The sequence below is a fragment of the Rattus norvegicus genome, chromosome 1 (genome assembly GCF_036323735.1).
Source record: "Rattus norvegicus strain BN/NHsdMcwi chromosome 1, GRCr8, whole genome shotgun sequence".
In the NCBI taxonomy this organism is placed as follows: Eukaryota; Metazoa; Chordata; class Mammalia; order Rodentia; family Muridae; genus Rattus; species Rattus norvegicus.
Genome location: NC_086019.1, coordinates 173,543,567 through 173,566,212, shown reverse-complemented (window position 1 = coordinate 173,566,212; position 22,646 = coordinate 173,543,567). Strand labels below are relative to the sequence as shown.

Here is a 22,646-nt window from a genome sequence, read left to right as displayed (position 1 = left end):
TATTTATTCTATAATACCACAGAGAAAAATAATATCTGGGTTCAGTGAGATAGCTTGGTAGCTTAAAGCCCCCATGACCAACCCTACTAACAGGTTGAGTTGTATTCCTGGGAACCACAAGGTAGAAAGTGAGAACAAAGTTCTGTAAGCTGTCTTCTGATGTCCACACACACAGTGTAGTGTGTGAGCCCATAATAACAAATACAATAAAAAATTTTTTGCTTTTTCTTTAATCTTGTGCCCCCACAGCAGAATTCATCAAAATATCTGCTGAACTTACATACACACATACACACACATACACACACATACACACACACACACACACACACACACACACACACACACACGCAAAATGGGAGACAGAATCAACCTCGCCCTCTCTGCCTCTGCCTCTCTGTCTCTCTTTCTCTGTGCAGCCCTTGGCTCTGTAGCCCAAGCTGGTGTCAAACTCAGAGATCTGCCTGCTTCTTGTCTGTGATTACCATATCTGACCTCAGACATTTTCTTTACCAGCAGAAGAGGGATCCTGTACCTTTAGGTCTGTTCTCAGTTTTGCTACTTATTAAATGTGTAATCCTAGGATAATAACCTTGGTGCTCAGGTAACCTTTGAAACTGAGAGGGTTGGTCATCTAGGGCTACTGAGCATATTTCTGAGCCTTCAACTTGGACAGAAGTACACACATACAAACAGCAAATTGGATGGAATTTTAGGGATTTAATGACTGATAATGACTCCTTTCACCTTTCTCAGAACTCCATTCTTTCCCTCAGATTAAGAATTCCTAGCCTGAGGCTGGAGAGATGGCTCAGTGGTTAAGAGCACTTCATGCTCTTCCAGGACTCTGTTCAATTCCCAGCAACCACATGACAGCTAACGACTATCTGTACGTAACTTTGGTTCTAGGGTACTGACACCCTCATACCAATGCACATAAAATAAATTAAATACACTATTAAAAAATAATAATAAGGGGCTGGGGATTTAGCTCAGTGGTAGAGCGCTTACCTAGGAAGCGCAAGGCCCTGAGTTCGGTCCCCAGCTCCGAAAAAAAGAACCAAAAAAAAAAAAAAAATAATAAAAATAAAATAAAAGGCATTCCTGGCCTAGCCTGATAGTACTAGCCTGAAATCCCAGAACTGAAAGGACTGATGCAAAAGTATCCCAAATCCGGGGCTGGGGATTTAGCTCAGTGGTAGGGCGCTTACCTAGGAAGCGCAAGGCCCTGGGTTCGGTCCCCAGCTCCGAAAAAAAAAAGAACCAAAAAAAAAAAAAAAAAAGTATCCCAAATCCAAGGTCAGCCAGGCTAGGTTAGACCCAGGAATCACAAGGTACGGAAAGTATTGCTGGTCTAATTAGGGCATTCTGTTTGCACTGGTACCTGTATGGGTTCTGATGTGCTTCTGTAGGTCTCCTGAAGTTTTGAAAGATTTAGTACAATTATCTTCTGAACACCGATATGGCTTTTCTCCAGTATGAGTTCTGAAATGACTTTTTAGTCCATAACCTTTAAGAAAATTAAGAAGACAATGTATCTATATAATACTCCTGTACACGTCTTTTTGGATATTACCTATGGAAGCATAAACTAAGTAGGGAGGATAAAATACTGGCAGACATAACAGGATGGTTGTGAAGAACATACGAGGCAAGTTAGCTGACGCCAGTACTCCCAGTTTACGGGGAGTGGAAACAGAAAGACTGACATCAATTTGAGACCAGTGTGGAATGTAGTGCAAGACATTTCCTCAAAAAACAAACAACAAAAATACCCAGTATTTTAAAAGGGTGGGGCTTGAGAGATACCTCCGTGGTTTAGCACTCTTGCTCTTACAGAGGTCCTGAGTTCAGCACCCCAGCAACAGAAGGCTTAATTCTTTGCGGCTCCCTAGGCCTGTTTTAATTATATTTTTAATCAATTTTTATGGGGGTGGGGCACAGGACATGGCAGTTTTACTGCCATACTACGTTCCAGGCTGGCCTCAAATTCATAAGACATTTGCCTGCCTCTGCCTCCCCAGTGCTGGGGTTAAAATCATATACTGTCACGCCCGGCTTTTAAAATTGTGGCTTTTATTTTTCCTGGTAGAAGAAAACAGAGGAAGAAATGAGGAATACCAAATACGAAGACACAGCTACACCTTTGGAGAAAAACAGAAATACAGAAGAGGGTTCAGAGCCAGCAGGAGGCAGGTAATAAGAGACTGAGGGGCTGGCTGGATGGCTCAGAAGTTCCAAGTCTCAAGCACAGGACATGAATGTGGGTCCCAGTACCCACACCAGCTGGCTCATAACTGCTTTTACGTCCAGTTCCAGGGGATCTAATAACCACCTCTTTGGGTTTATAAGGGCACCTGCACATACATGGTGCACATAAAGTCATGCAGGCACACATACATACAAATAAAAACAAATGCAAGGCTAAAACCCTGATCACGTGCTTTTTTGGACTCAGAAATGGAAGGGGTCAGTTCCTGCCTCTGGCTTCCTCTGGGCAATCCCACTGAAACTAAGAAGTAAAGAAAATTTGTTTTTACCTGTTGCAAATGCTTTCCCACAGCCTGAATGCTCACACTGATAAGGCCGGTCTCCTGTGTGCGAGCGCTCATGGACCTGTTAGGAAACAAGCACAATTGTTTCCTTTACATGTTCTGTAAGCAAGACGTTCAAGATAAATCTACTTCTCCCCTCTATTAGTGAAGTAAATGGCTCTGGTTCTCCCCCTCCTTTTACTGTACTGGGAATTAAATGAGAGGCAGTAACTATTACTGAGCTCTATCACTAGTCCTGCTGTATATTTTAAAATAAAATAAAAAGCAACCTTTCTACAAAAACTATAGGACAATAATTTTCGAAGCAGACTCAAATGTTACAAAGTAACAAGGGCTTTTTTAAAATAAGGAACAGGATTGTCTGAGTGCTTTCAGAGTAGTCACAGGAGCTTCTAGGACACATGCAAAATGACAATGAGGAAGGCAGCACAGGGACAGGCTTCCCAAAGTGAACTGTGGCATTCTAGAAAGCCATGCATCTGAAGCAAGGCTACACTCTGCCTATAGGAGTGGCTTTGGGCACCTGCCCACCACTGACTGACTGACTGACTGACTGTCTGTCTGTCTGTCTCCCCCCCCCCCCTCTGAAGTGTCATGAGTCCCAGGCTGACCCAACTCTCTATGTAGCCAAGGATGACCTTGAGCTTTTGATCCTTTCCTCCTCCCAAGAGGGAGGTGCTGAGGTTGTAGGTGTGCATTTCCACAGGGTTCATGGAGGACCACAGATCCGCTACACAGCACCCTACTAACTGAGCTACATCTCCAGCTCTGTACCTACCTCTCTTTAAAGACTTATTTATTTCATGTGTGTAAATACACTGTCGCTGTCTTCACACACACCAGAAGAGGGCATCAGATCCCACTGCAGATCTGACGTAAGCTACCATGTGGTTGCTGGGATTTGAACTCAGGACCTCTGGAAGAGCAGTCAGCGCTCTTAACCACTGCGCCATCTCTGCAGCCCCTGCATCTACCTTTCTAAGCCTCAAGTTCCTGTCTGTAAAGTGAGGTACGCTATGACACTTGAGTACTCATGTCAATGGCCAACACTCCCTGAACCTGTTTTTTTTTCTTTTTTTGGTTCTTTTTTTTATTTTTCGGAGCTGGGGACCGAACCCAGGGCCTTGTGCTTCCTAGGCAAGCGCTCTACCACTAAGCTAAATTCCCAATCCCTCCCTGAACCTTTAATGGGTTCATTCTTTTTAGAACTTTATATGAACAGTATTACCTAATTTCCATACCGTTCTGTAAAGGGATGTTATGTTATTGACAGAGTCTCGTGTGTCCCAGGCTGGTTTTGTAGTGAGGACATCTCACTTCAAGGACATCTGCCTCCAAGCCTTGTGCATGGACAAAGGGCCTATCCCACCATGACCAGGTTATGTTGTGCTAGATAGTGAACCCAGGGCCAGGGAAGTACTCTACTGTGTGCGTGACATCCCCAACCTGAGGTAACTAGATTTTTAAAATTATTTTTATTTTATGTGCATATAGGTGTTTTGCCTGCATGTATGTCTGTGTAATGATGTGAGATCTTAGAGTTCTACATAGTTTGTAAGATGCCATGTAGATGCTGGAAATTGAACCTGGGTCCTCTGGAAGAAGAGTTGTGCGACATTAAACCATGTAAGGAAGTTGGGCAAGACAGAGCAGGTTGAGACCCAGAGAAGCGGTAGGCACACATCTGAGGCTTAGGTGACTCCCAGCTCCTTGCCAGACTCCTGTGTCATGCTTCTCACATAAAAGAAACCTTTCCTATAGCCACACAGGCTCAAAACAGAGAGTTCCCCATGATAACAAGGTACCTAGAGGCCCAGAGGGCTTAGCCAGTAAGCTTCCCTTCCCAGACATTCCTCCGTGAAAAAGGCATTTAATCTCAGGCCCACCCAGAGAAGGAGGGTATGGTTTTATGCATCCACTTCCCACCATGACAATAAACTGTTCAGAACCATGGACTGCTTCTTTTCATCAAGATCCAGGGTGGGGAGCCATGGAGACAGCCTTCCCTACAGAGCTGCAGCCTAATGTCCTGTAGAAGGCCTCTCTGCACTCCTAGCCACAATCACACCAAGCCTGTATCCACTAAGCCAAGGACTGTCATCTCTGCTTGGACAAGTCGGAGCTCACCCCTGGGTTAGATGCCGTCCTCAGCCCTCGGGCTCCTGACTCTGTTCTCTGCTCTTTTGTGATTCCCAGCAGAGCCTGGATGTCCAAGAGCCCGTTCCAGCTTTCCATACCTCAGACTGCACTTTCCCTCGTGGTGCCTTAGCACTTTCCTACAGCCCAGCACCTTCCAAGGCAGATGAGGGTAAGCACAGTCAAACTCACTAAGGGCCACCTCTCTAAGCAACCTGTGGCAGAGCTGACCCGGGCCTACAGCTAGTGCTCTTAACCACTAAACCATCTCTTGAGCCCAGAGATGACCAGTTTTATAGATTAGGGAAAATGGGGTTCCAAAAGGTCACTCAACATGTTTAGATCACACATTGATAAATAAAGGAAGTATGCTCTAAGGCCACTGTTCCAAATATACTTCCTGATACAAGGTAAGCTACTCATTAAATCTGAGCTATGTGTTAATAGTCATGGCATACTCTATTGTGTTTTGTTGCAATTAAAATAAAAACATTGAGGCTGGGTGTAGTAGCATATACCTTAAAAACAATCCCCCTCCAATTAATAAAATATCAATGGGTATAGTGCCATGTACCTACAACCACAGAAAGTAAGAGGCAGAAAAGGAAGGATCCAAATCTAAGGCCAACTGAGCTACTCGGTGAGTTAAGGTCAGTCTGAACTACACAGTGAGATGCTGTCTCGCAAAACCAAAGACAGACCAGGCGGTGGCGGTGGTGGCACAGACCTTTAATCCCAGCACTTAGGAGGCAGATCTCTGAGTTCAAAGCCAGCCTGACCTACAGAGTGAGTTCCAGAACAGTCAGGGTTATAAAGAGAAACACAATCTCCAAAAACAAAAACAAAAAGGTATGTTCCCTAACTAAAATGGAACTGTATTAAATTTAATGTAAACTATCTGCTAAGAAACGTGCTGGAATTTGGGATACAGTGATAAAGCATCCAAGCTCTTAGAGAACCGACAGTTGTTGAGTTTGTCCAGGTTCTTGTGTAGTTGGTGTGAGTGTCAGTATCTTCTGAATGGAATGAACAGGGATGTCTGGCAGTTAGTGTCTGCCATTAGTATGTAGAATCCTACACCGTTCCTATACCTTAAGATGGTGAGCTGTTGTATACAGTTTCCCACATCCATCATATTTACACCGAAACGCCTTTTCTCCACTCTGTTGAGATTTAGGAGTTACTCTCGTAGCATGTCCTTGTAAGACGATCTGGACAAAAACAAAATAAGACATAAGGCACTCATATAAAATACAACAGATGGGGGGCTGGAGATATGGCTCAGTGGTTAAGAGCACTGGCTGCTCTTCCAGAGGTCATGAGTTCAAATCCCAGCAACCACATGGTGGCTCACAACCATCTGTAATGATATCTGATGCCCTCTTCTGGTGTGTCTGAAGACAGCTACAGTATACTTCTACATAATTACATAATAAATAAATAAAAATATTTAAAAAAAATACAACAGATGAAATTACAATTTTCACAATAAGAAAGACAAAACCCTATCAAGAGCTATAGCTCAGAGCATCCTGATGCTAAGAGTCTAGGAAGCTAGGGACTTCCTTCAAGTTAGGGAGATTCTCTCTGGTTTTAAGGCTTCGAAAGTCAGTGCTCTGCAAGATTGCCCTTTGACCTCACAGATGTACTGCCACTTAGCAAACCTCTAGTACACGTATCTGTGCCATGGCACGACCTGAAACCCCAATCCTGAGGGCTAAGGCAGAAGTATCATGAGCGTAGGCCAGGATGAGCTCTACATAAGAGTCTGCCTAAGATCTAAAATCAACAAAAGTTTCACTGTACATGGCTATTTCCTGATATCTTCAAGGGGTCCATCTCAATAGTTATACTTTCTTTAAAAAGGAAATGGAACCTTAAAATAATTTTAAATGTATTTTTAACTTCAAAGACAATGGTAGAGAAAGTGTCAGGTCAATTGAATCCCCGTGAATCCCCATGTGATCTTAGTCTACACTTCAACTCAATAGAGGGTCATTTTATGGATCAACATCATACAAATGTAAACAATGACACTTGACCTATGCTCTTGAAGATTTCTATCTATTTCAGAAAGTATAACACCAAGCAAGGGTTGGATCTTGTTTAATCCTAAATACTGCCAACAAAACAAATCAAACACAGAAATTTCTAAAACCATAAAAGTTGCAAATGGATTTACAGAAAGATGACCCAGAGGTTAAGACACCTTGCTGTGTACCAGAGGACCAAGTATGATTCCTAGCACCATATCAGCAATTCATAACTGCTTTTAATTCCAACCTCACGGCGTATCACATGCCTCTGGCCTACATGGGATGCCAGTATTCACCTGCACACAGGACGCACCTGGACATCCAGGCATGCACACATGCATGCACACATACACCTGAACATCCAGGCATGCACACATGCATGCACACATACACCTGGACATCCAGGCATGCACACAGGACGCACCTGGACATCCAGGCATGCACACATGCATGCACACATACACCTGGACATCCAGGCATGCACACATGCATGCACACATACACCTGGACATCCAGGCATGCACACATGCATGCACACATACACCTGAACATCCAGGCATCCACACATGCATGCACACATACACCTGGACATCCAGGCATCCAGGCATGCACACGTACACCTGAACATCCAGGCATGCACACATATACTTGCACACACACTTTAAAAATTAAAAAACAAAACAAAAAACCTTAAAACAAATAAGACTCGGTTTTACATACCTGCATTTTTTTCTCTTGCTCATTTTCTCCAATCAGTCCTGTACTTGTCACACCTTCACTACCATCAATAGACACCTAAAGAAAAAAAGCAAACTTTAAAAGGTTTTATTATTTATTTGCAGTGCTAGGGACTGAACCTAAGACCTCACACACATTAGATAAATATTATACAAACGAGCTATTCCTCAGGCCCCAGTCTGGTATTTTGATAATGTTTTAGGCTGGGTGATATGCAGATTTATTATTACTATTATTGTGTATTTTAAAAATTCTCTCAAATTAAAAAGTAACAAAGCACTATTTATTATCATGGTGCTGGGTATTGAACTCAAGGCCCCAAGTTTTATACACAAGCTCTGTAATACTGAACCATACTACTAGGTTCTCCAAATTGGGGTATATACACGAGATAGGCTCTCATGTGGTGCAGTCAGGTCTTAAACTCAAAGCACAGTCAAGGCTGACCCTGAATCCCTGATCGCTCTGCCTCCACATCCATAATGCTGGGATTACAGCCATACCTCCAAGTCCCACTCCCCACCCAAGCTTCTAATTATATGAGGTATATTTTAGGGCAGGGTAAAAAAATTCAAGAATCCTCCCTATTTCTCTCTCTCTTTTAAGATGATGTTTTATTATATGCTCCAAGTAGAGTCCTGAACTCCTAGACTTGAGAGATCTTCACTCAGCGTCTTAAGTAGCTGGGCCAACAGGCATGCACTCTCATGAGTACCTCAAAAACTAGTGGTTTTTATATAAAATTCAAGGCTTTCCTTCACTTTTTTCTTTTCTTTTTTAAAAAGATTTATTTACTTTTCAAATGTTATCCCCTGGGCTGGTGAGATGGCTCAGCGGTTAAGAGCACTGACTGTTCTTCCAGAGGTCCTGAGTTCAAACAATGAACTTCTGACCTTCCCGCTCTCCTCCTAAATGATTTGTACAGTGCCAAATCATTTTATAGCTTCGAGCTCAGTAAACTCTGCCAGCTGAGACGCACCTCCAGTCCAGAGGCTGGGACTGCAGCCGCACAGTGCCATACCTTTGCTGCATACTGCTCCAAAGCACTAATGGTATCAGGGTCAATCGTGGCATCTCCCGTGTGCAGCCCCGCCACTGTGCCATCAGCCTGGATTGCTAAGATGGTGTCAGGCTGTGGGACTTGCACTGCATGGTGGATATACGCTGTTGTACCGTCTTCCAACTGGACGGCCTGAAGGGAGCTCTGGTCATAACTATCTGAGGGAAGGAAGAAAAAGGCATCATAGTAAAAGCATGTTAGTCCACCAACCCTCTCGGCCTTCCCTTAGAGTTCACCGCCATTCCTTTGGGTCAGTCACCAATCTACAGAAAGACTTTCTACCATGAGCCCACAGTGACCACAATGGGCTGGGATGCAGGCAGTGATTTTATTATTGTCCTTCCTGCCCTGATTCTGATCTCTCAAGACTTGTCTTCCTTCTGATGTAGGCTGCAAGCAGGAGGCCCTCCTTGCATCCTATCTTTATTTCCTAGGGACTCTGCCTCTTGGCATACACCCTAGCCCCATGTAGCTCTTCCCATGGCCTGTCTCAGACTTTCCTCCTAGAACATCTCCATCCCTTTGTGTAACTGACCCAAAAAGTACTAGCACTGCAGAAGTGCTCCCTACCAGGGACCCCAGAGCACATCTACAACACCGATAATCTAACCCCGAAACATCCAATAGCACAACTCCAGATGCCCAGATCCAGCACAAAAATGCAAATATAGCTAAGCCAGTCGCCTGGCTGCAACAGACTGTGAGAGATGCAATTAAGCTGAAGCACGGGACAAAGACTTAAAGATAACAATCTTGAACATGTCCATGTCTTAAGACTATGAAAACACAACTAGAATATATTTGTAATAAAGTCATATAGCCAGGTAGTGATGGTGCACACCTTTAATCCTGGCACTTGGGAGGCAGAGGTAGTGTTCAAGGCCAGCCTGGCCTACAGAGCGAGTTCCAGGACAGCCAGAGCTACGCAGAGAAACCCTGTCTCAAAAAAAAAAAAAAAAAAAAAAAAAAAAATCAACCTCCCCCGCCCCCCAAACCAAACCAGGATCCATCCTTCTGCTGAATCTAAAACACAAACTTCACCATCGAAGACAGACATCACCTCAGGATAAAAGGATGGGAAAGATGTTGCCTGTAGCCTAAGGTGTCCTGATGATGTTCACTGTGGAGTTAAGGCTAACTTCGAAGTTGCAGTGATCTTCCTGTCGCTGCCTCCCAAATCCTCGGACTATAGGTTGAAGCCCCCATACTAGAATTGACTACATGTCTTATATTCATTTAATCTCTACAAAAACAGTGTGAGTCAGGATTATCACCTTTTCTGCATATAGGGACCTGAGGTCTGGGACATTAAAGTCACTTTCCTTAGGAACATTAAGAAAAAAGCATCCACATTTAACATTTAACATACTCATTTTTAGTACAAACAGAGAAACCATAATTTAGACTCATGCTAGCTCCTGGTATTCAAACACCAAAATTTGCGCTGTTTGTTGTGTTTAACTGGACAGCTCAAATAACCACAAAGTTTTCCTTCCATGATGTTCTAACCTGATGCCTTGTGCTTCAACAAGTATACAGTTGTTTCCCATGACAACAACACTCCAGACGCAAAGACCGTTCTTATTTCCCACAACCCCCCTTCCTTGTGTTATTTACATTCACAACGCTATCGTACCTTTCGAAGTGTGGTGGATAAACGCAGTGGTTCCGTCTTCCAGCTGCACTGCCTGCCCATCCTCCAGCCGCAAACTGTCCCCTGCTCCAGAGCAAAGCTTACATTTAGATCCCTTACCACAGTCCGTTCCAATTAACTCACATGGCAGCAACAGAGGCCGATTAACACATATATCTATTTTAAGAGTCACGGGACACTTAAGTAATAAGCTTAGGAAAGCTGCTTTGAAAAAGTATTTCAAGGAAAAGGGAGTTGTGAGGCTCATTTTAGGAATATATGCCAGGGATGAAGAGAGTTAAGGAAGAAAGGAAAAAGAAGAGAGTGGAGTGGGGTTCAGCTCCAACAAGAGCCATAGCTCCTTAAGACTGCTGTCTACTAACCTCCTGAGCCCAGCCCAGCAATGTCTTCTCCAGTTCCTTTGGAGGAGACCTGGATAAGTTTGATGCTCTGTTTGGTTTCTACTGACTCATCTTTTCAGAGGAAGACCAGAAATCAGAGCAAGTTTAGAGGTAAGAACCAGCTGAGACAGCAAACTCCGAGATTGGAAAATCAGAGGAGTTTCTTGTGTGTGTGTGTGTGTGTGTGTGTGTGTGTGTGTGTGTGTGTGTGTGTGTGTGTGTGTGTGTGTGTATGTGTGTGTTTAATAAAAGAAACAAAAACAAATGGTCTCGTTGCATGGGCCTCACTATGCAGACAGAGACACAGACAGAGACCTGACTACACTGAGTGCTGGGACTGAGGGCAAGTGCCACCACGCCTGGCTGCTGTGTCTTAAATACTTACTACTTTTAGGTATGGGGACATGTTGAACATAGGCAGCAGAACCATCTTCCAATTGAATGACCTGGCCATCAATGAGTCTCCCATCTAGAACAAAACATTGAAGCCAGTAATTTAGCAGCAAACAAAATCTAAAACTTTATACAATTTCAAAATGATATCAACTATAAAAACATACACTACTTAAGCTCATGTTCATCTTGTTTCTTCCCTCAATGTTCTGAGGCAATTCAATATCACATCCAGTGATCCTACAGAAAGCAGAAAATCCTCCCTCAGCCATCCTTCCTCCCTCCAATTTTCAATCAGATAAATTCAAGAGGAAGAGCGGCTCATCACAGTAAGCCACATGCATCGAGCCTCTGTGCACCTCTCAGGACCACTCAGTACCGATGACCCTGAACATGGAGCTGGGCACACATCAGCCAGTGTAGATGAATCCAGCTAGTATTCTCAGGCCTACGAGCTATGTATATCTTTGCCTACATATATATGTACATGGATGTCAATTTTCCATATAAAGAAGTTTTTTAACTTTTTTTTAAATTTATTCATTTATTATATATAAGTACACTGTAGCTGTCTTCAGACACACCAGAAGAGGGCATCGGATCTCTTTACAGATGGTTGAGAGCCACCATGTGGTTGCTGGGAATTGAACTCAGGACCTCTGGAAGAGCAGTCAGGTGCTCTTAACCACTGAGCCATCTCTCCAGCCTAGAAGTGGACTATTTCTTGAAGCAAAGTAAACACCAATTCAGAGACGACGCCATTTTAAGAAAACCAACAAAATAAAGCAAAACAAAAAAAGCAATGTCGGGGTTGGGGATTTAGCTCAGTGGTAGAGCGCTTGCTTAGGAAGCGCAAGGCCCTGGGTTCGGTCCCCAGCTCCGGAAAAAAAAAAGAACCAAAAAAAAAAAAAAAAAGCAATGTCTCTTTGCATGTTTATAAACACATTAAATCACAATGGAGAGTAAAAGAAGTAACAAAAGTCTTACTCCCCGTCCCTTTAAGTCCCACAGTATCTTCCAGCTATTTCAAAGGGCAGCCCAAAATTATCAAAGCAAAACTTAAGACTTTAAGAATCATATGCAACACAGCATTTCCAGGAGACTGAAGTGAAAGTCTAGTTGGTAAGGGGCTGAGGCACTGGCACTAACCACTTGGCCACAGGTGAGATACTAACCTTTAGAATTATGCTGTATGTAAGCAGTAGAGCCATCGGCAAGAGTGACAGCTTGTAAACTCACACCTTCCATATTTTCTAAATTGTCACCATCTATGATAAAACAAAGTCATTAAGACACCTATAGATATGCATGTTAATGACATTAAATTCTTTTCTATAAAATGAAAACTAGGGAAAAAGCAAGTTGTTTAATTCTTGAAGACACTCAAGTAGAATCTTTTTTTTTTAAAGAATTTACCAAAAAAATTATCTAGCCAAATAGAAAATGTCAGAGAATGGGAGGGGTCTGGATGTCATCAAGACACACTGGATACATGTATGGGATTCTTTTAAAAAGTAACAACAACAATAACCAAGATCTTTAATTGAAACCTACATGATTCTTTGAAGGAAGACTGCTTACCTGCCACGGTTACCGCCTCTGTCAGGCACAGAGTGACATGCTGAGCCTCCATTCCTCCTCCAGGAAATTCTGTCATTCCCTGAGAATCCCGATTTATTTGCGCTAACAACATTTTCTACCCTAAAGAAAAATATGACCACATGAAATACAAGCCAAGATAGCTCAGAAAGGAAAGGCATTTACTTTCAAGTCTGAGGACCTGAGTTTGATCCCCAGAACCCCCTTAGTAGAAAGAGAGAGCTGGCTTCTGCAAGTCAACACAAGTGAGCTGACTAAACACACTGTGATGTATGCTTGGGCCAGGAAGTGGCCCTACTAGGAGCTGTGGCCTTGTTGTAGCAGGTGTGTCACAGGGTGTGGGCTTTGGGACCCTCATCCTAGCTGCCTGGAAGGGAATATTCTGCTAGTAGCCTTCAGATGAAGATGTGGAATCCTCCGCTCCTCCTGCACCATGCCTGTCCGGATGCTGATGCTCCCACCTTGATGATAATGAACTGAACCTCTGAACCCATAAGCTAGCCCCAATTAAATGATGTCCCTATGAGAGCTGTTTTTGTCCTGGTTCACAGTAGTAAAACCCAAAGACAGAAGTTGGTGCCAGGGCCTGGGGTATTGTTGTGATAGGCCTGACCATGTGTTTGGAACAATGTGTGTTTGGGAACTTTGGATTTGGAAAGCGTGGGATGTGTCTGCCTGAGGCTAAGGTAAAGAGATTTATACTAATTGAATCAACAAAGTCTGAAAAGAGCCCAGCAGAGACTTTGTTCTCTGGTTAAGTCTCGTGAAGAGCATTTTAAACAAGTGTAGCAATCAGAGAAAGGAAAAATATAAAATATATGGCTTGAATCTTAAAGGGGAACCACAAAGTGAAACAGAATTGAATCCTATGTTCTTGGAGATAACAGTTTTAAGGAATTTTGGGGCAAGATCCTGTCCAACTAAGTTTAGATCCAGGCATGGTGATATATACCTTTAATCCCAGGAGACAAAGTCAAACAGATCTCTAGCCTGGGACAAAGCAGGTTCTAGGTGAAGAAAAGCTTAAGTCCAGAAACGGTGGTAGAGGCCTTTAATCCCAGCATTACAGAAGACAGAGCCATGGAGATCTCTGAATTCAAAGTCAGTCTACAGAGCAAGTTCCAGGACAACCAAGCTTAGGCAAGAGGGAACTGGAAAACAGAAAGCTGGTAATAGAATAAGGAGGGCCATGTTCCAGCACTAGCAAGAATCAGAACACAGTAGCTTTGACCATGTGGCTCTGGTTTTAGAGTGAAAAATAGAAGGGCCTACTGGGACAACTGACACTGGTTAGCTGGAGCTAAGGAATTGGTGGTGATTAAGAAGAGACGAGCATGGGGCCTGGAGAGATGGCTCAGTGGTTAAGAGCACTAACTGTTCTTCCTGAGGTCCTGAGTTCAATTCCCAGCAACCACATGGTGGCTCACAACCATCTGTAGTGGAATCAAATGTCCTCTTCTGGTGCCTGAAGATAGGGACAGTGTACTCACATAGTCAGTGCTGTACCTATCTCCAAGGTGTGCTGCACTTGGTAATGTGTAAGAGTCACCCAGACTGTTTTGAAGGCATGAAGGGGTCATGAAGAGCAGCTGAGGCTGGCACTGTGAGAGGCCATGGAAGACCATTGGTGAAGGTGCAGCCTCAGTTGTAGTTGATGGCTCAGGACTGAAGGGATCATTCAAAGCATTTAAGACTGGCACCATGAAGAGAGCCTATGAGAGGCTATTGGTGAAGCCTAGTTGCAGTGGAAGACCCCAGCATGGGATGATCACAAGAACAGCAGCAGTGGAGTGGAGTCAACTTGAGCTTACAGTGCTATAGAGGGCAGAGCTGGAGAAGTGACAACAGCCCTTTGGAGGAGCCAAGATGATTATGCGTGGATCCCAGACATTGGAACAAGAAGCTTTAACACTGAAGTTGCCTTGGAGTCCCCAAGATTTTTGAGATGTCAGAGTCATAGGACATTTGCTGAGGAAAGCTGCTAACAGGAAGTGGAACCAGCCCAGTAGAAAGAACTTTCTTGCAGCCAACAAAGATGAAAAATGAGTTGGAGGTCTGAAGACCACTTTGACATCAGACATGGAGATGCAGAGTCTGGAGTTTGCCCAGAGGTTTGCTGTCTTGCTTTGGGGATTACAGGTATGGTCCCATAGACTCATATGTTTGAAGAAGCCTATAGGGGCCAGGGAGTGGAATGTGATGGTTTGTATATGCTTGGCCAAAGGAGTGGCACTATTATTAGGTGTAGGACAGTGGGTATGGGCTACAATAACCTAGGTCCTACCTACCTGGAAGTCAGTCTTCTACTAGCAGCCTTCAGATGAGGATGTAGACCTCTCAGCTCTGCCTGCACCATGCCTGCCTAGATGCTGCCATGTTCCCCTCTGAACCTCTGAACCTGTAAGCCAACCCCAATTAAATGTGATCCTTACAGACTTCCTTTCTTTGCCACAGGGTTTCTCTATACAGCTGTAGTTGTCTTGAAACTCATTTTGTAGACCAGGCTGGCACTGAATTCACAGAATCTAACTGCCTCTGTTCCCTAGTGCTGGGATTACAGGGGTGTGGCATGGTGCCAGCATTACTGTTTTCTACACTATTACACGTTTTTCTTATAATACTATAATATAAAGTTTTAAATTAAGAAAAACGATTTTCAGTAGCTTAACAAATCAAATTCTTTCTCCTTTATTCTATACTGCTTCTTATGCATATGCGGTTTTCAAACTATATAAGGTTTTTGTGTATACGGTGTTAGAGCTTTTAACACTTTTTTTTTTTTTTCGGAGCTGGGGACCGAACCCAGGGCCTTGTGCTTGCTAGGCAAGCGCTCTACCACTGAGCTAAATCCCCAACCCCAGCTTTTGACAGTCTTAGGCATGCTAGATAACTACTGTTATATTGAGCTATATTCCCTAGTCCAATTTCTTCTTTTTTCTTTTGTTTTGGTTTGTTTCTTTCTGGAACTCACTCTGTAGATCAGTCTGGCCTTGAACTCAAGAGATCCACCTGCCTCTGCCTCATGATTGCTGGGATTAAGGGCGAGTACCACTATGCCTAGTCCAATTTCTATTAAACTACATAAATGATCTTTAAAATTATAGTCTCAGACTGGAGAGATGGCTCAGTGGTTAAAAGTATTGACTGTTCTTCCAGGGGTCCTGAGTTCAATTCCCAGCAACCACACGGTGGCTCACAACCATCTGTAATGGGATCTGATGCCCTCTTCTGGTGTGTCTGAAACAGTGTACTCACATACATTAAATAAATAAAGCTTTAAAAAAAATAAACTTATAGTCTCCAGCATTTTTCACTTCTGTAAATCCTTATGAGACCAAAAGTATTCATAATCATTTTTTGTTCACATAAACAATTTGGGGGGTTGGTTGTTACTGTTTGAGCCACTTAAGAACTGAGGGTATAAACTTCAGATGACTAAATGCATAATACGCACACTGTCTTAGTTAGGGTTTTACAGCTGTGAACAGACACCATGACCAAGGCAACTCTTATAAGGACAGCATTTAATTGGGGCTGGCTTACAGGTTCAGTCCATTATCATCAAAGTAGGGACATGGCAATATCCAGGCAGGCACGGTGCCGGAGGAGCTGAGCGTGCTACATCTTCATCTTGCTAGCAGAAGACTCCCTTCCAGGTAGCTAGGATGAGGGTCTTAAAGACCCCCACACAGTGACATATCTACTCCAACAGAGCCATACCCACTAATAGTGCCACTCCCTGGGTGAAGCATGTTCAGACCATGACACACCATCCTGGGCTCAGTCCCCGGCACTGAACAAGACCAATTCTTTTCCTTATAAGCCAGTTAGCATTTTTCTGATTATGTACTAGGCACATATTGCTTTCTCATTAAAAATAGTCATTTTGGACCAGTGATGGCTTACTGGATGCCTGCCATCAAACCAGACAACTTGAGTTTAATTTCTGGGACCCACATGATCAAAGTTGAGAGCTAATTACCCTGACCTTCCCACAAGTGCAATGACATGTCTCACACGCTCTGTCTCAGAGCGAATAAATTAATTAAATAAGCTACCAGGATTCAAAAAGTGCACACTTGGGCTGGGGAGATGGCTCAGTGGTTAAGAGCACTGACTGCTCTTCAAGAGGTCCTGAGTTCAATTCCCAGCAACCACATGGTTGCTCACAATTATCTGTAATGGGATCCCATGCCATCTTCTGATGTGTTTGAAGACAGTGACAGTGTATTCACATATATAAACTACATAAATGTACATTTTTTTTTTTTTTTTTTGGAGCTGGGGACCGAATCCAGGGCCTTGTACTTGCTAGGCAAGCGCTCTACCACTGAGCTAAATCCCCAACCCCATAAGTGTACATTTTTACAGCTATTAAATGTGCTGTAAGGATCCAAATAGATAGACCAGTCTGCACTTAAACCTACATGAAGTCCTTCCTGCCTGATTTCTGAGAGCTGAGACTACATGCTCCAGACTGCATTACACCCCTTGAACCATGTTTTTTGACAGTATCTCACAGGGCCTAGGCTGGCCTTGAACTTATTATACAGCGAAGAATGACCTTGACTGAATTTCTGGTTCTCCTGCCTCTGCTTCTGCAGTGCAGGAATTACAGGTGTGAAGCATCACACAGGGTCTACTCACTGGTAGATGAAACCAGGGCCTCCTGCATGCTAGGCAAATACTATCAACTCGGGGGTGGGGTGGGCTGGGGTTGGGGCAGCTTTTTAAATAGAGTCTGTAAGGATATTGTACGGATTGGGGATTTAGCTCTGTGGTAGAGCAAGCACAAGGCCCTCAGCTCTGAAACAAAACAAAACACCATTCTAGTTTAGGCTCCTCTAAAGAAAAGGAAAGACTCACAATGAAATCTTAGAATCCCTTCAGAAATGAACACTGCCACCCCATGCCCCAGGCTCTCCATCATACTGTTTGCAGAACCCCAATTTAGAAGTAGCTCCATCCGGCTCCTGACTTACCTCTGCAATGTCATCTCTATCGTTTTTCTTAAGATTCTTACCTTTGGCAACCTATTCAAAAGTGTGTGCATACAGTGTTGATGTGTGTAAATACACACCTAACTGCCATGTGCTTGCTAGCATAGGAACAGAGGGGAAATCTTTTTTGTTGTATATTTGTTACTAGTATTGTGTTTTTGTCCTCCCACCCCCTTTTCTTTGGAGTTGCAGAATAGAGAGCCCAAGACCTCATACCCACTATCTGAGTGCTTTATCACCAGTATCTCCAGCAATCCTCATTCTTAAGAAACTCATTCAAGGACCAGATGAAATTGAAAGCTGAACATTAAAGCACAGGTAAAAAAAAAAAAAAAAACACCACACTGGAACTGGACAGCTTGTATTGATTATTAAAAGGACAGGCGAGGGCCGGAGAGAAGGCTCAGTCACTGAGAGTATGTACTACCCTGCAAAGGGCCCAAGTTCAACTGCCAGCATCCACATCAGGCAGCTCACAACCGCTTGTAATTACAGCTCCAGAGGCTCTGATGCCTCTGACCCATCAACAAACACATAATTAAAATAATATATATTTTTTAAGACATAGTCTTACAGGGCTGGGGATTTAGCTCAGTGGTAGAGCGCTTACCTAGGAAGCGCAAGGCCCTGGGTTCGGTCCCCAGCTCCGAAAAAAAGAACCAAAAAAAAAAAGACATAGTCTTACTATGTAACCTTGGCTGGCCTGAAAAGAGATCTGTCTCCCTCTGTCTCTCAGGTACTGGAATTAAAGATGTACACCATCATGTCCATCAATAAACACAAACATGTTCCACCATAGGGTTCTTCTTCTTCTTTTTTTTTTTTTTTTCCAGAGCTGAGGACCAAACCCAGGGCCTTGCGCTTGCTAGGCAAGTTCTCTACCACTGAGCTAAATCCCCAACCCCTCACCATAGGGTTCTTAATATTTATTAAACCTGCCCTGAGGGCCTGTGAGGTGGCTCAGCAGATGCCAAGAATGAACGGATCTCTAGTTCCTGCAGAGGGCAAGGAGAGAGACTCCCTCAAGTTGTCCTCTGACCCCTGCACAGGCACTGCAGCAAGTGTGTGCCCACCTTCAAATAAATAAAGTATAATGAAAATCTTTAAAACACTTGTGAAGTGGGGTTGGGGATTTAGCTCAGTGGTAGAGTGCTTGCCTAGCAAGCGCAAGGCCCTGGGTTTGGTCCCCAGCTCCGAAAAAAAGAAAAGAAAAGAAAAGAAAAGAAGAGAAGAGAAGAGAAGAGAAGAGAAGAGAAGAGAAAAAAAACAAAACAAAAACACTTGTGAAGTGAGCACAGTTCAATGAAGCACTCTTTGCCAGATCAAAAAATGATCAACAATGTAAAAACCCATCAAGAAGATGTTAAATATCCTGCCCACAAATGAAGTGTGAGAACAGTCAAGAGAAATCGATGCTCAGAACAGAGCTCACCTCTACGGCCCCTGACTACTACCTGTAAGACCCTGGCCTGACCTCAGTCAGCGTGTCCACAGTGTGAGTGAGGAAAAAAAGCAAATGGCATAAGAGTATTCATGGTGTGACTACACTCGGGATTTAAACACCATATGTAACAAAAAAGCAAACATGTTATATAAATTCAAATGGTGGGCTGGTGAGATGGCTCAGCGGTTAAGAGCACTGACTGCTCTTCCAGAGGTCCTGAGTTCAATTCCCAGCAACCACATGGGGGCTCACAACCATCTGTAACAGGATCTGATGCCTTCTTCTGTGTGTGTGTGAGTAAGGTGATAAATAAATCTTTAAAAAAAATTAAAAAACTAAAAATAAATTCAAATGGTATGCCCCGGGAATAAGAAGGACTAAGAGACAAATGTAGAGAGACTAGATTTTCAATATTCCATCCTACACACTGCAAAGGACCCAATATAGGATAAGTGCTCTACCACTGAGCTATATAGCCAAGCCTAAAAAACTTATTCCAATTCCTGGGTCCCACATGGTAGAAGGAGAAACTGACTTCCACAGCTTGTCCTTTGACACAGGAACACCCAAACTTGCTCTCCCTTCCCCTTCTCTCACATACTTGCACATGTGTGTGAACACACTTGTAAATAGGGAAAGGAGACAAACATTTCAACACAGATAGACAAAGAGTCAACAGACTAATGGACAACAAATGATGAATTTCACTAACAATCAGAGAAATGCAGGCAAACCCTACAAGAGACACCACCACTTCATATTCAACAGGATGCCTATGATAACATAGGATGCCACTGTGTGTGGGAGAACCCAGATAGTGAGGCAAGATGCTAAGTTTAAGCACAGCCTGGACTACATAGCACGAGAAGACTAGGAAGAAATGGCCAAGAAAGCTGAGCATAATCCCAGCACTTGAAAGGCAGAGGCAAGAGGATCTCAGTGAGCTCAAGGCCAGCTTGGTCTACAAAGCAGGACAGCCAGGACTAAACAGATGTACCCTCTCTCAAAAATAATAAGAAAATAAAATGAATAAATATTGCCAAGGCATGAAGAAATCAGAAATTATGAAACCCATGCTGCCCTTGAACCTGCAGCAATCATCCTTCTTGGCTGCCCGTATGTTGGGACTACAGATGGGTGCCCCTTAGCTGTGAACAAAGTTCCATTAGGATATTATACCTGAGGCAGAAAACCCTGTCTAGAGGGTCAGTACAATGACTTATGGGTAAAGGTGCTTCCTGCCAAGTCTGCCAAGACTTAATTCCCTAAGACCTCTACATGGTGAAGGGAGACAACACTCTACCAACTTGTCCTCCAACCTCCATATGTACACTATAGTACACACACACACACACACACACACACACACACACACACCAAGAAAATGAAAAAAATGTAAATTTAGGTAGCTGGAGAGATGGCTCTGTGGTTAAGACCACTGGGTTCTATTCCAGATGACCTGAGTTTGCTTCTCTGCACCAACATGGAGGCTCACAAGCACTATAACTCCGATTCCAGAGGACCTGACACCTTCTTCTGACCTTCCTGGGCATCAGGTCAAGTATTTATAGTTTTTTTTTTTCCATTATGAGACAAGGTTTCTCTGTATAGCCCGGCCTGGCTATCTTGAAATTCCATTGTAGATTCACCTGCCTCGAGTGCTGGGATTAAAGGCATATTAAAGGCATGTACCACCTCCATAGGCTAATTCCTTTTCCCCTTTCCTGAGTCAAGCTCTGTGATGGGCTGACCTCAAACTAAGTATATAGCCAAAAAATGACTCTGAACTCCTGATCTTCCTGTCCCTACTCCCAAGTGTTAAGATTATAGGTATGCATTAGCATGGTGAGTTAATCTGTAGTCTTAAGGCCTGAATATAAGGCCTTGTAGCTAGTAGGTAAGCATTCTACCACTTGCTACATCCTCAACCTGCTCTTCACTTGGGATAGGGCCTCATTTCTAGGTAACTCAGGTTGGCCTTAAACTCAGTATTTAGTGGAGGCAGGCCTTGAACTTGTAACATTTATTTTTGTCTTGACAGCTTAGATTTCAAAGTTGAACTAACAGACTTAGTTGGATTGTTTTAGAAGGTGAATTTGAAGGTGTGTGAAGTCTGTCAAAAAAGCTTATATACTTATTTTGAGATCAGGAACTCAGTGTGTAGCTAGCTGCAAATAATAATGAGTAGCCTTGTCTCACATTCCCTGAATGCTGGGATTATTGACAAGAGCCACCACGCCCTGATAAAACAAATCAAAATAAACAAAGGGGGAAGAGTTGGATTTATAGCGATGATTGACTAAATCTCAAATACTCAAAATGTCAGGGTGAGATTTATGCTTTTTGTTGATGTTTTGTGGTCTTTACACTTCACAATGAATTTAACGTATACTTAGAATGAATTAAGTGTTAAAATGTTACACAGGTTTTTTGCCGACTAGAGCAGAACACATCTTTCCTAGTAAAACCAAGGACCAAACTGAACACAACCTTAAACTTGCAATTCCTCACATTTCCAACGGATTATGCTACATGATTTGATATTTCCAAAGCGAAGGCAGTGCTAGAGTCTAAACAAGTAGATGGGCACTGGTATTCATTCCTACTTATTAAATCTTCGTTTAACGAAAGGGAGAAAGTTAAGAGTGAACGAAAGTCCCACCATAAAACATTCCAAGAGGCTATTTTTGAATATTCGATGTTAGGCCTCACAGACTTTTGAAGAAAAAGATGTGAAAACGAATAAATGTGCCTACGATCAGAATAGGAAGAAACCCGGGGGCGATGTGCAGGCAGTGTCCCCAGCCGCAGGGCCCGCGCCCCTGTTGGGGCCTGCTGTGAACCGAGGCCCGGAGGCCCAACCCGACGAGCTTCGCCACCGAGCGAGCGCCATGGGACTCGCTCCGCGCGAAGGTCAGGTCCAGCAAAGCCGCCCGGCTCCCGAGAGCTCCACCCTCCCCTCTTGCTCTTCCTTCCCTCAGCGGCCCCCTTAGGGGACAGGCGGGGCGCTGCGAGAAGTGGGGGGTGGGGTGGCGTCTTCAGAGAGAAAAGCTCCGCCGCCCTAGAGTGGCGGGCTAGGGTTATTAATAAACTCCACTTCTGCTCGGGCTCCGCTACGAAGGCGGCCGTAGGATCGGCCAGGCCTAAGGACGGGCATGAGCAGCTGGAGGTAGAGCCCGGGCCCAAGTGGGCCCGCGCCGCCGCGCTGAGGGCGGCGGCCGGGCGGAGAATAATGCACACTGGGTAAAAACACATTTATATACGAACCTCCGAGAAAATTTTCCAACAATTCCTTCGTCCGACCACCATGCACCAGGACAGGAAACAGCCGCCCGGCCCCCAGGCCCCGCAACCCGCATAGCAATTCTGAGTCCCGCCCCTAGCCTCCATTGGGCTGCCATTACGTCACTCACTGGAAGACTCTTAATCTCTATTGGTCCAAATTTAGCTGACGGGTAGGAAACCGCCACTAACCACGCCCACTTCTCTGCGTCATTGTAGCTTGGCCTTTCTACCCGCGCCTGAATGGCTGGCGCCAGGTACGGAATCATAACTTCTGTGCCTGACTGGTTGGCAGAACTGCTCATCCCGGACCACTCCGCCCCACTGACGAGTGAATTATGCCGATTCTGGGGCCCCAGCGGGAGGCGC

The 22,646-nt window shown here is 44.0% G+C and overlaps 1 protein-coding gene across 4 annotated transcripts in view; it reads right to left on the bottom strand.

Annotated features, from left to right (window-relative positions):
- The window catches only part of Zfp143 (zinc finger protein 143), a 35,858-nt gene extending 13,455 nt beyond the window's left edge, over nucleotides 1-22,403 (bottom strand). Inside the window, exons 1-10 of one of the 4 annotated variants that reach the window (XM_006229994.3) lie at nucleotides 22,263-22,403; nucleotides 12,534-12,653; nucleotides 12,128-12,220; nucleotides 10,945-11,028; nucleotides 10,162-10,242; nucleotides 8,487-8,683; nucleotides 7,448-7,522; nucleotides 5,783-5,902; nucleotides 2,541-2,616; nucleotides 1,385-1,510 (exon numbers count right to left, since the gene is read on the bottom strand). In XM_006229994.3, coding sequence (XP_006230056.1) covers nucleotides 1,385-1,510; nucleotides 2,541-2,616; nucleotides 5,783-5,902; nucleotides 7,448-7,522; nucleotides 8,487-8,683; nucleotides 10,162-10,242; nucleotides 10,945-11,028; nucleotides 12,128-12,220; nucleotides 12,534-12,645 — 964 coding nt within the window. In that variant the 5' untranslated portion in view covers nucleotides 12,646-12,653; nucleotides 22,263-22,403. Of the gene's footprint in view, nucleotides 1-1,384; nucleotides 1,511-2,540; nucleotides 2,617-5,782; nucleotides 5,903-7,447; nucleotides 7,523-8,486; nucleotides 8,684-10,161; nucleotides 10,246-10,944; nucleotides 11,029-12,127; nucleotides 12,221-12,533; nucleotides 12,654-21,751; nucleotides 22,222-22,262 lie in introns of those variants that run through there. The other 3 variants (NM_001012169.3, XM_039082727.2, XM_063267443.1) reach the window with 3 other exon arrangements.
- Between the last annotated feature and the right edge of the window lie 243 nt (nucleotides 22,404-22,646).